Source organism: Zingiber officinale, chromosome 1A (genome assembly GCF_018446385.1).
Source record: "Zingiber officinale cultivar Zhangliang chromosome 1A, Zo_v1.1, whole genome shotgun sequence".
Taxonomy (NCBI): Eukaryota; Viridiplantae; Streptophyta; class Magnoliopsida; order Zingiberales; family Zingiberaceae; genus Zingiber; species Zingiber officinale.
In genome coordinates this window covers 9,450,133-9,466,040 of record NC_055987.1, presented here as the reverse complement: position 1 = coordinate 9,466,040, position 15,908 = coordinate 9,450,133, and the positions used below count along the sequence as shown (strand labels likewise).

At 37.3% G+C, this 15,908-nt stretch overlaps 3 protein-coding genes across 3 annotated transcripts; 1 reads left to right on the top strand and 2 right to left on the bottom strand.

Annotated features, from left to right (window-relative positions):
- Nucleotides 1-4,647: 4,647 nt before the first annotated feature.
- Nucleotides 4,648-6,226, top strand: LOC121999710 (U-box domain-containing protein 26-like). Its single transcript, XM_042554358.1, has one exon. It carries the CDS (start codon nt 4,812-4,814, stop codon nt 6,021-6,023), a length of 1,212 nt encoding a protein of 403 aa, XP_042410292.1. The 5' UTR covers nt 4,648-4,811; the 3' UTR covers nt 6,024-6,226.
- A 511-nt stretch (nt 6,227-6,737) lies between these two features.
- Nucleotides 6,738-9,184, bottom strand: LOC122017700 (carboxyvinyl-carboxyphosphonate phosphorylmutase, chloroplastic-like). Its single transcript, XM_042575375.1, has 6 exons — nt 8,889-9,184; nt 8,709-8,782; nt 7,793-7,875; nt 7,689-7,713; nt 7,422-7,591; nt 6,738-7,341 (listed from the first exon to the last, which is right to left on the bottom strand). Exons 1-6 carry the CDS (start codon nt 9,116-9,118, stop codon nt 6,985-6,987), a joined length of 939 nt encoding a protein of 312 aa, XP_042431309.1. The 5' UTR covers nt 9,119-9,184; the 3' UTR covers nt 6,738-6,984.
- Nucleotides 9,185-14,625: 5,441 nt separating this feature from the next.
- LOC121999701 (transcriptional activator Myb-like) lies at nt 14,626-15,671 on the bottom strand. Its single transcript, XM_042554349.1, has 2 exons — nt 15,472-15,671; nt 14,626-15,303 (listed from the first exon to the last, which is right to left on the bottom strand). The coding sequence occupies exons 1-2, from the start codon at nt 15,599-15,601 to the stop codon at nt 14,684-14,686; spliced, it is 750 nt and encodes a 249-aa protein (XP_042410283.1). The 5' UTR covers nt 15,602-15,671; the 3' UTR covers nt 14,626-14,683.
- Between the last annotated feature and the right edge of the window lie 237 nt (nt 15,672-15,908).

Here is a 15,908-nt window from a genome sequence, read left to right as displayed (position 1 = left end):
TAACTTGGGCGGCCGGGCACGATTCTTAGGAGGTTGGTCCTGCACTTGTAAGAAGCCACTCGGAGATCCCCAGGTTGGTTTTCCTATGAAACTCCGAGTAGACATTTTCCATATATGGTTCCGAGTGAACTGGCTCCGTTGGTTGGTTCAAGGTTTGATATACTTGGCATTCCTCTTCAAGGTCCAACCTGAATTCATAGTCAGGAAGATGGATTGAAGCAGCGAAGGTTAACTCAACCGCTCACACATTCAACACCCCTATGTATATCAGACCAGACCTGCATGGGACGAAGGTCCAGTCGAATATCATTAAGATAATCGCAGAGACAACACTAGAGCTCATCAAGAACTATAAACCCACAAGGTGCATCACTATGAAATAATAATCAATAACCCATTAGTTCGATAATTCTTTTAACACTAGATGTAACTGTTGTCAAATAATCACTAATCAGAACTTTGTACAACTTGTACAATCGAGATTTCTATCCTCCAAGCACAAAATTGATTAGCCTAATTAGGGAAAGATGACAGAATGTTAATATATTTAGTCTTATTTTAATAATTTACCTCGTTGTTCATGCTAAAGGATCACAATACCATATATATTTGAGGTCACTTCTTCTCACGAAGCTCTTCCATTGTTCTCCACTATTTTCCATCACTATTCTTGTATCATCACTATTGAGTTTTTCCATTTAACTTGAGTGTCAGAGTGACTACATTGGAGACCCCTCCTAACCCATTTCCCGACGTTTTCCTTTTCCGTTGTCCTCTTTGACCTGGCAAGTTTGCTTGTGGCTTCAAACTCCCTCCTCGAGTCTTCTTGCAGTTAACAACAAGTTATCTCATCGACGGTCCATCTTCACTGACTGCAAACAAGAACAATCAACTTGATGAGCTCACCCAACTCATCAGGAATCCTCCCTGATATTTGGTTCCAGCTTAAATCTAAAATAGTGAGGTTTGTGTGATCAGACTAATCTCGGTTGGAATTTCTCCGGCAAGACGGTTATTAGGCAACACCAGTTCCCTCAATCCATGGGCTTTACTAAGAGAAGGTGTGCTATTATTTAAGTGAACGACAAATAAGTTTGTTCTTACATATATATGCTATTTTGTTTTCATTATATACTCTACAAATTTTCATATTGTTTGTCATCATTAATTTTAATTTTTTTTATGTATCATACAGTTTAAATAATATACTATAATCAAAATGAATGACTATACTAAATTTGAGTATGCTTTAATAATAAAAAAGTCATCTTTAAATTTCATTATTGTTTATTCTTTTTTTTATTCTTGTCGATTTAATTTTATCAAAATACTTTTCGTAAATGGGCAGCTTACAATAAAACTATTTTGAGTCCATTAGTGTCAGTGAGTTTCCATTAAATTAAATTAAATTAATCGACGGAACCTATGAATTTAAAAGTTGATTTTAGATAATTTGATTAAATCGAATAAATTAATTATTCTACCAAATGGACTAAACCACACCACGGCCTTGTGAAGTGGCAGGATCAGCCCCTGTTCTCCTTTGGACCTCATTTTCTTTTCTTGATTTTATTCATTTCTTTTAAAAAATTCAGTTAATTAGATAGAAAATTAAATTAATCTATATTTTATCAATCCGATTTCTTCAATTTTAATTTATTAAAAATTTTGATCACTTCAATTAATTAAAAAATATTTTTCTCACATCCCAAAAATATATATTGTCACAATGGGAATACCCCTCTGTAGCATAGCATTCTGATATAATAGAATCTGAAGTTAAAACATTTTTGACATATAGTAAAAAACCAATAGCAATAAAGTTTACCGAGATAAATATCTTATCTCCTTCATATGTTAATTATCATTCAAAGATTAATAATCATTCTGATTTATTTTTTTAATATTAATATTGCGACATATTTGTACGAACACTATTTTACCGACGTGGATATATAAGAATAAAGAAAAGTTTACACGCACGCACCTCTAAAAATTTTATTTATCGGAAATATAAAAAGTAAGACCAACTGATGGAAGAAAATGTTAAATGAAGTACGGATAAAAGCAAAGGGCGACAATGAAGGCAAGAGAAAATATCTCCCAGCAGCATGGGACCGGCAAGTGAGTGATCTATGAGCGATGCAAGCGCCGGTTAATTCGATCCTATCTGTACAGGTATTGTCCCAACCTCTCACAATGAGGCGGTGAGACCCACACTTAAATAGTGGGTTCCACCATCCCATTGTGAGAGGTTGGGGCAATACCTGTACAGGTAGGATGAAATTTACCGCAAGCGCCATCTACATAATAATTTGGAAATGAAAGAAAAATAAAGGATAATATGTACAAATAGCTCCATCATGTTTGCCAGATAAACAGAGGTGTATGAACTAATATGAAATAGAGGTGAAAGGAAATAGTCTCAGTTAATGTTACTAATATAAATAAGATCATCAACATCTACTAAATATTAATATAATCATCTACTAATTTGATCAACCAGATATAATAAATAAATCGAGTGTATATCGTACATCGAAATCATGTACAAAATAAGTATAACAAGTACTGACTGCGGGAGAAACATTTTATCATGGATGAATCCCATGAGTAATCAGGATATATAAAATAGGTATTGTCTGTTAGAGAAATATTTTACCATGAACGAATCCCGTGGACAAATAGAATAAGCAAATAGTCACTATTTATGAGAGAAATGTTCTACCACGGATAGATCTCGTGTATAGATAGAGTTTGTAGTTAACTATCTAAATACAAACTAGGGAGAAATATAATACATTGTCACAGATGGCCATGGGTTATGTGGTCAGTCACAATATGAGAATAATTTCTATATGTGGTAGAAACAATCTACTGTTGATGGGTCTCATGGCCAGACAGGATATATAAGTAGCTATCTAGCTACGGATTGTGGATCAAATATGCTACCACAGATGGATCCTATGAGCAGTCAAGATGTATTTGTATATGAAGCAATAATAACCAAACAAGTAATAACAATCCATCTAAGAATAATGTGCATTCTACCAACTACATTATATGTTGATCTCACTAACGCATAGGCACAAATCTAAATAACAAACGAGAGTTTAATAGGATATTTGATATCCTATATTACGATATGATCTGATGTATAGTTATGAGCCTAAATAATCAACAAAGGTTTAATAGAATAATCGATATCCTACACTACGGTATATTATTAATAATATATAGGCTTGAGTATAAATATTGCACAAGTAACATTAACCTAGTAATATATTTTATATCTATGATATAAAAAATATATATAAGTATAAATACCAATAAATAGCATGAATAACAAAGATTACATACCAAAATAGAATATACAAGTTCAAGTGAGAATTATAAATACAAAAAATAACATAGAGTGAAAGTAAGTAAGTAAATGAATCGATTGCTAGTATGAGGTTTGTGATTTAATAATTTTGAAAGTGGGGTAGAGTATTTTGGAAAGTTTCGGTCTAGCAAAAAACTATATAAAAAAAATATAGCACCGCGTCAAAAGTATTACTTGCATGAGATTATTTCGTCATGCGCCCAAATTGTTGAAAAGTTGATTTAATTTTTCTGGACGGATGATCGAATGCGATGGATTCTATTAAATTTCAAAATACTTATTGAAAAACTAAAATTAAACTTCCTTTGGCGATTGAAAAAAGGACTGCTATTTCTTTAATATGCTGTTCGTTTCTTAATATCCATACTAAACTTCGGATTAAACAACACTAACTTTTCTTAACACAAATCCAGCTTTTGTTTTTTTAATAAACACATTACACTAAAATAATAATAATAATAATCTAGAAGACGGCGTAGTGGAATCGATTCCACTAACAATTAATCTTTCCTCTGTTCTTTTTAACTCGATCGGTAAACGTTCAAACTAAATTACTTGATGCACCTGCCTGCTTTTCTTTGGATAAATTCTCATTGTACTCGATCAAATGCACTTTATAAGTAATATTAAAACTGCAAGAACGATAATAATAATTCCAGGTGAGGACATGGATAAGACTGCAAGAACGCTTTGAACACTAGTTTGTCTGCCAGACGACTGAAAACAATGGCTGGGATCACGATCTTTTTTTGACTGCTATTTGAAACTCTAATACTGTCGCACTCATATCCGAATATTGACTGACTGTAAAGATGATTTAACTTAGAAAAAAAAAAGGCATCATCTAGCTATACATCTGAAGAAAAAAGATGTCATAAAGGTTTAGTGCTATAAAATAATGTTTAAAAGTTAATGCATGACTCGAGGTTTAGCTGGCACAATTGATGGGAACTTAGTAAGCCATTGGCATTAATCCTTCGTTCAACTCTCCGGTTTCCCGGCATTTATTGTCCATTTTGTGATCAGTCTCATTTATTCAATCCTCCTTTCCTCTCTTCTCTGTTAGTTATTAAATGGATCTTGTGAGTTTGGCATGCACTTTGACCAGGAAACATGGAAGGTTGGACAAATTGAATCCCCACTTAATCATCTCATCTCATTGCCTCTCCTTTGGTCAGAAGACTCTTCTGTTTTTTTTTTAATAATTGCAACATTCCCCACTCAATCTTCACCTTTTGCTCATAAGAGAAGGGATTCTGGTGCCCATCTTTTCATGGAAGCTTCAATTTCAAAGTGTCTTTAGGAATCCCGGCGACCAAAACGTTATCATCGATCTTATCCTCTTAGCTTCGAGGCTTTGACCTTTCTTATTAATTTCAGATTCTGAACTGAACTCTGGCGTGCACGAATCATAATAGTCGATGAAATGAGCGTTCCTCATTTGTTCAGATGCCCGATAAGCTTGGAAATCTTCACTGATCCCGTTACCTTGAGCACTGGCCAGACCTACGACCGGCCGAGCATCGAGAAATGGCTCGCCGACGGCCACCGGACGTGCCCCGTCTCAATGCAGAGGCTCGCCGATACCACATTAATCCCCAACCAAACCCTCCGCCACCTTATTGACCAGTGGCTCCTCGCCGATTGCCGCGAGTCCGTGCAGTTTCCGCACGCCGCGGATTTCGACTTCTCGGTCATCGCGCTCAGACAGGAACTCCTTTCGCCGACCACTTCGCCGTCGGCGAAGCTGGACGCGGCCAGGAAAGTACACGTCCTGTCTGTGGAGTCTGACGTCGGACGGGCATGCTTGATACAGCTCGGGTTCTTTCCTCTGCTGCTTCAGCTGCTGTTCCGAGACTCGGGAGGAGGAACCGTCCTCGATGCTGAGTTCGCCGGAGTGTTGCTCAACTCCGTTCTGAGCTTGTCGGTCTCCGGCGCTCCTTTGGATTCCCTAAACATGCTTAAAGAGGAAGCCGCGGCTTTGTCTACGCTGGTGCACCTATTTGACCGAGGCAATGCCGAGATCAAGATCGGTCTATGCCATCTCCTCGAAGTTATGGCTTCTTCTTCTGCCACCCGCGAGCTCTGCTCGTTCGTCGGCCAGTCCCCGCAGGTCTTGCAGATTTTAGTTTCCATCCTCATCGACAAGTCAAGCACAAGCACTTTGAAAGCCTCGGAGGCGGCCGTCCGCGCCACGGCGGTCCTGTGCTCATCGTCGGAGGGCAACCGACGCCGCGCGATCGGGCAAGGCGCGGTGGACGGCCTCGTCGCGCACCTGCTGTCGAATTGCTGCGCTCGGCGCAACGCCGCGCCGGCATTGGCCGCGCTGGAGCTCCTCCTGGAACTCGAGGCGGGGAAGAAGGCGCTGGTGGAGAATCCGAGCGGCGTGAGGGCGCTAGTGAAGATGGTCTTCAGGGTGTCAACAGGGCACGAGGGGAGCGAGCACGCGCTGAGGTCACTGCTGGCCGTGTGCGGCGAATCGGAGGGGGCAAGGGAGGCAGCGGTGGGCGCCGGCGTGGTGACGCAGTTGCTGCTGCTGCTGCAAAGCCAGTGCGGCGCGGCAGTGAAAGCCAAAGCCAGGGCCCTGCTCAAGATGCTGAGAGCTTCTTGGAATGGCGAAACAAAGGAGGTTCTGTAACTGCAATTCATAAGATGTAAATTTTTATTTTTATTTTCATTTTAACAATGTGTTTTTGCATCCATTTCCTAGCTAAGAAAAAGGAAATCAATTACAAAAATATGATCAAATTGAAACACTTTACTTTTATATTTCCTGGTCTAAAAACTTGCACTGACAGATTTATCTGAAAAACTGAGATGGTGCCATGCAAATTGGAGGCAATTATTTGCTAGTTACAGATTCCTGTTTATTCAGCCATTGACTAAAGCTTCAGAGCAAGTTTCTGTAAGGTGTATTAAGATATATAAGTACCTCTAATACCAGCTCGAGTTAGAGAGTTTTTGTGGTTTAACATGTTGAGAGAACTTAAAAGTTTAGAATATATAACAAAAGTAAATACAAAAACGATGTTACTCCATCAATTAGTTTCTTTTATACTTTGGTTAATTCATCAGGCCTGTGTGTGTGTATTATATTATAAATCAAGCAGTCTGCAAAACTATGTTGTGCCTTCTTAATATCTTAATGTTGATGAGTTAATGCCCACTGTCATCTTGAGTAGGTGAAGAAGGAAGTGGCGTAGGTCCTTGCGAAATTATTGCACTATTTTTATGGAGTACCCTAGCTGTCCATCACGGACTCTGGGTCGTGCAGCTTAACTATGGCAGACTTTAGAGTATAATTAATCCTTGTAGCGTTGTTTGGTGGTGAAAATGAAAAATAATGATAACAGATAAAAAATTATTCTCATATTTCTCATATTATTATTCACTCTTAACGATAACAGATAAAAAATCGTAGGACAGATGCAAGCAAACACAGCCATAACCCAAGATTACAAGAACACAAAACGAGCACCTTCAGAGGAGAAGCAGCTCACCGCCTAACGAAGAGACATAACATTACCATGCATGATGCATGCTTTAGAAAAGCTTCCATTAGGAATAGATAGATGATCCAGTAAGTACTGGTGGCCTTCTCAGTTTTTGGGAACGCTGAACTTCTCAAAACGAGCTCCAATCTCATTGAGAGTTTTGAGCCCAATCAAGCCGTTGAACTCCTCGAAGGTGGTGAGCTTGTGGAGATGGCCTCTGCTCGATCCCTCGTCCTTCAGTGCTTTGAGGACGTCGATCAGTGCACGAGCAGCAGAGTAGACGGCCGTGGTGGAGTGCACGATGAGGTGGAAGCCCATTTCTTTGAGCTCCTGAGGGGTGTGCAAAGGTGTGTATCCGCCTTCGAGCATGTTGGCGGCTCTGAAGCCGTTGGTTTTCTTGCAAACTTCCCTCATCTCGTCGTCGCTCCTCGGTGCCTCCACGAAGCAGGCATCTGCTCCTGCCTGCGGATTGTTAATCACTCAGTGACCGATTCATCGTTTTACACCAACATGAGATGCGACTGGAGACGAGAATTCGATACCTCCATGTAGAGGTTGGCCCGTGCAATTGCGTCAGCTAGACCGCCTGCGGTTGCACGCGCATCGGTGCGAGCAATGAGGAAGAAGTCAGAGTCACCAATGGCTTCTCTTGCAGCTGCTATTTTGGCAGCATGTTCCTCGGCGGGTATTACCTGTTTGCCTTGCATATGGCCTTATCGACAGAGACAAAAAGGGAGAGGGGAAAATAAATCATCAAATAGCACAATAAGAAAACAAGAAAAAGATGAAAATTTGTCGTTTGTTCTTACCGCACTTCTTGGGCCAAACTTGATCCTGAAATCAATGAGAAAGTAGGAAAAGTTAGCTACAGGTATTAGAACACGAGCAGAGAGCAGCTATTAGAACAGGTTACCTCGAGGAATAAGCCAGCTGCACCCGTAGCAATGATATCCCTAACAGTCCTTTGGACATTAAGAGCATTGCCACCTCCAGTATCTAGCATATTCAGAAAAAAAAAATAATAAAGTTGAACGATAACCCAAGTGGATTTTGCAATCGGGACATTTAATACATTTTTTTTCATAAACATATACTTAATTCTTATGGTGTACTTCTCATTTTAACATAGAACAATTGCTAAGGAGACCAAACTTTCAATTCTAACAATGAAACCAGGGAATGATTAGGCATGAATTTAGCATTGCTCGCAATTCAAAATTTCTTGAATAGGAAGTGCCTTGTCAAAATTGTTTTCCTCAAAATAGTTTAGTGTTTGGCGAATCAACTTATGAAAGAACTTTGGTTTGTGCTTGGTAAAGGTCCTTTACGACACAACTCTACCCTGTAAAAGACAGAATAAATCCGAAACATAAAAGAAAAGGTGCAAATGTCAATTCAGAAAACAAACAGACGAAGAAAAAGTGGTTTGGACTTAATTGTACATACGTCAATGTTTACATATCAATGATAGATCTTTTACCAATTATTGTTTTTCCTTCCTAATCAAGTCAATGTTTGGCTAGTTTTAAGAGTTTGCTGATACGTTCAAATTAATATCATAAAAATTGACTCAGGCCTCAAATAATTCCCGGAAATTTTAGCCAAGTTGGAAGAACAAGCCAAACAGAGCCAAGTTTTCATACTTGTGATCAGGGGGAGCTATCACAATTCACAAAAGCTACAAGAATTCAGGTTTATTAAATTTACTTTATTGTGAAATTCAATTCTTGTGATTTTTGGAGTGCACATCTTGGACAAAATAGAATTTTGACAGAAAAGTAGTGTAATGCTGCTGAAAAGAGAAAATCCCTTATGGCAGAGTTCATTACCAGCATCAACGATGAACGCAACATTAGGAGCCGCAGCACAAATAGCGCGAGCCGCATCTGCCATCTCCGGTGGCCTAAAATTCAATTGAAATACCGCAGCACAATTAGCAAATCGATCTGAAGAAGAGGAGATTTGGATTTAGGGGGAACGGAAATCTGAGATGGGCGATCGATGCATACGTGAGGAGGCCGATGTCGGGCATGCCGAGGCGGGAGGCGGAGACGGCATATCCGGACACAAATCCAGCCTTGTAGCCCAAGCTCTGGAGGACTGCCGCCGAGAGCGCATCGTAGATCCCCGGCATCAGCACAATGCCATCCTCCTCAATGAGGCGGTGCATCCGCGTCTTCCGGGGTCCGGCGCCGTTGGAGATAGGCTTCACGGTCACTACTGCAGGAGAGCTGGCCATCTGTGCCAATGGGGGAGGAAGCCTTCTCTGATTGGATCTGGAAGAAAGTAAAGAAGCAGAGGCTATCGATGCAGAAGAGAGGCAAGGGAGGCGGGATTTTATAGTGCTCGTAGCAGCCAAGGATTCGTAGCATTCGCTCACCGCGGAGGAATGAACGAACGGCTATGGCCAGCCTGTGTTCTTCCAGATCTAATCAAGGCCGTTGAATGGTGTGGAGCCCTCTCTGTGGCAGAGAGTAGGTGCGCCATTTTTTTAAATGTCAATTATCCAGGCGGGAAATGCATGTGCTGACCTGGATCGAATACTACTAGTCCTGAAACCATCACCATACCTGAAATTCTATTAGTAAATACCCGTGGGCCCCACTAAAGATGCACCAGCCATGGGCGGGTCTAGCCATAAGTAAGAAACCAAAGTATATGTGGCACACATGGACGTATGATAACTCTGTGGGAACCGCAGCCTTACCTATCCATCACCGCTCAGCACGACGGAAAGCTCAGCGGCCAGGCACCTGATCCAAACATTCGGCATCCATTCAAGACGCGCCTTGAGTCACGACTCGACACCGTCCCACGGGTCCCAGACGATTGTGATCGGGTTCGTGATTTGATTCGGCGCTGGACCTCCATGATTGCACCGGAGCCCATTCAGCATCCAATAATGCGATACAAAATAATAATAATAATAATAATAATAATAATAATAATAATAATAATAATAATAATAAGGGACCTTATCATCATCGAAGTAATTTAGTCAAAACTAATAACTCTAATCCAGTCTTTAAGAAATGGATTATATAACAATTAACAGCATGTGATTATTCATGCATGAGACAGGCTGTTGCTCTGCATGGGAATAAAATAAGACCTCCGAATAAGCAACAACATTATTAGCCCGTGCTGAATTAAACCATCCATAATGTCAATTAATTAACCACCGCCAAGAAGGACTAATCGAGCAATTGGGTCACATGCACAGTGAGTTCGATCTGGATAAGTCCCATGGCCTATCACACACTCACATGGACGAGACTCCAGTCCGGATGGCTCCACCGCACTAAGTGCAGCTAATAATGTTGTGAATTTTTATATTGAATTTTTATTATTTAATTATATCAAATAATTGAGAAAGAAATACTGATAAAATTATTATGCGGAAACAATGCCAATGGGACTCAATCATTGAGATGTAGGGAAAGGAAGGGAGGTCGATGTCAGAGTTGGGAAGCTCTCACATGCCTCGCATTCGTCCTTGTTAATAAAATAACTTGTTAAATTCAAAATAAAAGTGAAAAAAAAGGTTGTTGGTAGGAGGGTTGATGAGAATAAGTAACTTCGCCCAAAGGTAAAATCACTTCGATCGGGAACAAGAGGGCTCGATCAGATAAGACAACGTCACGGCACATAATTAAAATATGCAACTACGATACGGGTCAACTTTGTCGAGTGCGTCTTAGATGGCTAATTGAATCCGTGACTCTTCGATCCACGTTTCTATTAAATTGCAAGTTGTTCAAACGCACCTTTCTTCGCGATGAAACAAATCTCGTGGATCACGTTTGCGAGAAATTGTGTATAATTAATAGTTTTTTATAATTGATATATTCAATTCTTACTAGATTAATCCCTAGTGGAGATTAGCCATTTAGAGTGTAGATTGACGTGTCATTTTGACGGATTAAAAAATCATCCATCTGATTTGCGTGTGTATATATATATAATTAAAATTTTTAAGTTTAATTAAAAATTAAACAGATTACATCATACTTTGAAAAGAAAAAAAAAACTCCAATCGCTTTGCTGGTATCTTAGTCAATTTGGTTACATTCCATAAGTATGTTCAGATGCATTATTTGCAGCATAACGTGCTCTAACAAATTTGGCATGAGCATGCTATCAAATTTTTAATTTATTTATTATTACAATATATGTTTTGTTTTAATAGATATGTTCTGGAATAAAAACGTTAATGGTTGTTTTTAGCTGAATTCTATAATATTCTTGATATTAGATGTCATACCATGATGAAGTTGTCTTTGAATCTATTAATCATAAATTCACAAGCTTATTAAATTTTTTATTTTAATTTTAAATTTTAAAGATTTTTTTTTCTCAATCTACAGGCTAATCCAAGCCCATTGCGAGCCGACCTATACGAGTCGAGAGCTAGGTGGATCGGTCCATCTAGATTCATCTTTAAATAAATTAATACAATTTTAACTCAACTCAGTTTAAATTTTTTGATTGGGCGGGTTAACTCAATGGGTCAAATCCAATTTGACGGTTCTAGTTCTTACGATCCTATTAATCTTGGACGTAATTGATTCGGCCCAATAAAAATTTTCTACGGCTACCAATTCAGATAATTCAAAAAGTATAGATGGATCTTGACAGACGATTCAGAGCTTTAAATCTTTGTTATCTAGGGAGTGGGTCTTACTTTTTATCATCGCACCATAGTTCCAGATTCAAGATAAGTTGAAGATATGTATAGTTAATTAATTTTACAAAAGGTCATAGATGCTATCACGATTAGTCTCGTAATTATATAAAGAGAGATAAATTATAACACTGAACAAGTCATTATATGAAAAGATTTTTTTACCAACTTTATCAGAAATCTTATTTATTTCTTTAAATTTATCATATGATGATTAACTCCAACATATTATGGGGTTATGCATAGTTAATTGTTGTTACTTAGCTGAGAGGACATTTTATATGTTAAAATCGTCAAATTGTTCAACGTGACATTGTGCGGTACTTGTACTATCTTCATTAATTTGAAAAATTATTAAAAGTTAGGCAACTAAATTTAATTATGTTATTTAAGATATTTATGATTTTTTTATAAAAAAAAATTAGACCGACGGATTGGATACGACCCATAAAATATAAAGAAACGTAGCCGCACTTATAACCATGTGCATGACACGATGGGATGGCACATGACTTAACATGTCCCAAGATTTAAGTTTCTCACGTCACGACAAAATCGATTGTCTACACGCAACCAGCTTCGTTCATTTTTCTAAAAAAATAAAAAATATTAAAACATTTCTTTATCGTATCGCGTGGTTCATTCATTGGATTTAATTAATATCCGAGAATTAAAAGTTGAAAAAATAATAAGCATGTGAACGATCCGACTCGGATTGTACCTATCTGGTGCTTGTTTTGAGCACGTGATGTGTTTGTGTGGGGACCATAGCAATTAATTATGATCGCGATTTTGTCCATGAATTGACAAACATCTACCAATCTAATTGTTTACAAATAAATTTATTATACCACAATAAATAAATAAAATTGTTTTTCACTAGAAGATTAAAATTTATTCATTATTTAGTTATATTAAATTTAAGTTGATTAATTTTAAAAATCATCGATTTGATTCCGTAGAAATTTTACATCGAACATTAAATTTCATTATTATTTATGTGATATATATGAAATTTACGTTGATTAATTTTAAGAGTAATCGATTTGATTCTCTTGAAATTTTCCATGAATCATTAAAATTCATTATTATTGATGTGATATATACGGTGATACGACCTTGTGAAAGGATCATATTTGTATTTTCCACGAAATTAAGACGGTATTTTCATAGGTCATGATCATGTCAGTTGGTCGTTCACAGTTAGTTATCAACATTGATTATGGCCCAAATAGTGGCCCTTCTAATTGGGCCAAAAGGCCCACTAAGAGTGCTATTAAAAGTAGGAGGATTTGTTGTAGGTGGCTAAGGGCATCTCCAACCCATCATCAAAACATCAAATTTGGTATCAATTTAACACCAAATTATTCCAACCCATACACCAAAAGTCGAGCACGGATCCTCTGGTCCGCAAATTGCAGACCAGGAGATGGTTCACTTTTTTAGACCATTGATTTGGATGAGCCCCACCTACTTAAAGGTAGAGTTCATCCAAATCAAAGGTCTTCATGCAATGGACCATCCCCTGATCCGCAATCAGAGGATCTCTACTGCCAAAACCCACCCCAAATATGGTGATGTGAATAGTGCAACACCAAATATGATGTTGCACTATTCACATCACTATATTTGGTGATGGAGAGAATTTTTTTTTTTGATTTTATTATATTATTATAAAATCAAATGTAATTAATTAATAATTATTATTTTTTTATCTTTATTTATAGTATAATTAAATGTAATTATTAGTTATTATTTATTATAAATTTAAATTAAGTGCATTTAATAGCATATTTAAATTTTTTTATGTATATTGGTAAATATTTAATTTATTAAAATTATTATTTTAATTTTATTTAATATATTTTAATTATAATTACATTTATAAATTATCACTAATTTCATAAACATAATACAATAAAATATTAAAATTTTTTATATGCATAAATATACAATACATTACCCATTACATTGACATACAAAATAAAAAATAAAGATAGTAATATAATAAAATTAAAAATAAAAATTATATATATATAAAATTAGTTGGATACTGAATTTTAAAAAATTTAAAATATCAAATATTAAGAAGTATTAATTTTAAATATAATAATTATCATATAAAAAATTTAATAAGAATAATAGAATATTCTAAAGAATATTACTTTTTTTGTGTGATATGGTGATGATGGGTTATAGTGTTTGGTGTTGAAATTGCACCATTTTAGTGTGAAAATTACACCAAATTTGGTGATGTGGATTGGAGATGGTCTAAGGATATTAAGAGCTTAAATTTGTGAATCAAATGGCTAAAAGATAAGTACACAAGTGCAAAATGAAACACCTAGAAATGTGGATGAACATAATTACACAACATGTTAAATATGACCCTTTCACCATGTTTTACCTTTGTAAGATATTTCTATCAAAGTATTTCTCTCTTTTTAATTATACTAATTTAACATGATTTATTAATTATTAATATTCCACATGAAAGGTTTAAAAATACTAAATAATCCTATAAAACATAGTGAAAACAAGACAATATAAAAGGTAAATTTCTTTTTAAAACAACTCTCCTCATTTGTAATATATATTGTGAATTCATTTGTCACAACAATTAGATAGTGATTATTGTTGTGTCCTAATGACATTGATTAGATTGATTAAGAATACATGATTCGGTTCAAATAGTCAAGATTATATGCATTAGAATTTAACAGTCGAGCTTCACTTAGAAGTTGCATTAAAAATTACTTATTCCATACCATAACGTAGTGATTCACTTATAGCATTGCCAAAATCATATTTAACAGTTCATATATATATATATATATATATACCAACCCATTACAAAAAATAAAATAAAATAAAGGCATAGAATTTGTATTTCCATTAATTATATTGTTTGTAGTCTAACTAACAAACTTCTTGTGTAAATTAGCTTATAATTAGCAGCATTTATCTATATCTATATGATATTAACACTTAATAAACAAGCAAATTAAGCACCATAAGATTAAGTGACACATGATCAAACAATAAATATATATTGTATCTATTCTAATTAATTAGTGCATAATTATGCTCACCTACAAGAAATAATATAATCAGCTAACCTCAAGAAATAAACCCAACCCCCAAGAAATCTATGAAGCCAACCTTCTTGCTCTTGAAAGATCCTTCATCACGCTCCACATCGCTAGGGTTCATCGATACGGTCGAATTCTCCCTAACCATTTCGCCGGAGCTCACCGCCTCCTCACTCGCGCCTCCTAAACTTCTGTAAGTGCTCCAATGAAGTGGACGACGAGCCATCTGGCCGTGGAGCTTAGTAGAGAAGCTCCAAGGAAGAGCAGGGTTCATCGTCGTCCTTTCCCTTGCAATGCTCCCAAACCCGAAGAGTTTTCCGGCGGCGTCCCCCCGATCAGGAGCTTGGAATGAAGTGAGGAGGTGGTTCATTGAATTAACACCGTGGCTGAGGAAACTATGCCCCTGAGAGGCATCATTCCTTTTGCCACACATCCTCGAGTTCTCTCGTTGTCGCCGTGCCATGACGACGTGCCAATGGTTCTTGATAGCGTTGTCGGTTCGACCGGGGAAGAGCCGAGAGATCAGAGCCCACTTGTTGCCGTGAAACCGGTGCGCGGCAAGGAGCCGCTCTTCCTCCTCCTCGGTGAATGGCCTTTTGTTGATTCTTGGGTCTAGTTGGTTAAACCATCTCAGTCTACAGCTCTTACCTACAACAAGTACTTGTTACGTGTGTCTGTCTGTGTGTATACACATATCAATTCAATATTAACTTATATCAAACTCAATTAAGATGGATCGACTTAGGATTTAATTCCAATCGGTTAATCAATCATATAATTCATCAAATAGCTAGATCTTACTGATCGATCGATCACCTGATCTCCCTTGAAGCTTCTCAGCAATCGAGTTCCAGTTCTGAGGTCCAAACTCCTCGACCAGCTGCAGCAACTTCTGGTCTTCTCTAGGCCTCCAGTGCCCTCGAGGGTATTTCTTCGAGTCATCCATCGATCGTGCTAATTCGATAATCTACGGTATGTTCTTGGAAAGGGGAGGAGGAGAATGGAGGTGATGGTGGGCGTTGGGATGAAAAGGAGGGATAAATATAATTAGGGTTTGGATGGGAAGTCAATTTTGTAAGTTTTACACGAAAAAGTGTTCCTATATCAGCACCACTTGAAGACTTGTGTGTTTGGCAACTGGCCCATCTCAATTCCCAATCAAATGCAGCAATCCTTAATTGTAACTTTCTCTATCGATCATTCTATGCATTCAATTAACTCGACAAAATAAATACAATTTTGTTTTCCTACAA

Bases quoted from the DNA above. Each gene is read 5' to 3' on its own strand.
- LOC122017700 (XM_042575375.1), bottom strand. From the start codon at position 9,118: ATGGCCAGCTCTCCTGCAGTAGTGACCGTGAAGCCTATCTCCAACGGC. The intron at 7,876-8,708 runs GTAATGAACTCT...TGAATATGCTAG, and splicing joins TGCGTTCATCGTTGATGCTG to ATACTGGAGGTGGCAATGCT. The intron at 7,592-7,688 runs GTAAGAACAAAC...TCTGTCGATAAG, and splicing joins AGTTTGGCCCAAGAAGTGCG to GCCATATGCAAGGCAAACAG.
- LOC121999710 (XM_042554358.1), top strand. From the start codon at position 4,812: ATGAGCGTTCCTCATTTGTTCAGATGCCCGATAAGCTTGGAAATCTTC.
- LOC121999701 (XM_042554349.1), bottom strand. From the start codon at position 15,601: ATGGATGACTCGAAGAAATACCCTCGAGGGCACTGGAGGCCTAGAGAA. The intron at 15,304-15,471 runs GTGATCGATCGA...TACTTGTTGTAG, and splicing joins GAAGCTTCAAGGGAGATCAG to GTAAGAGCTGTAGACTGAGA.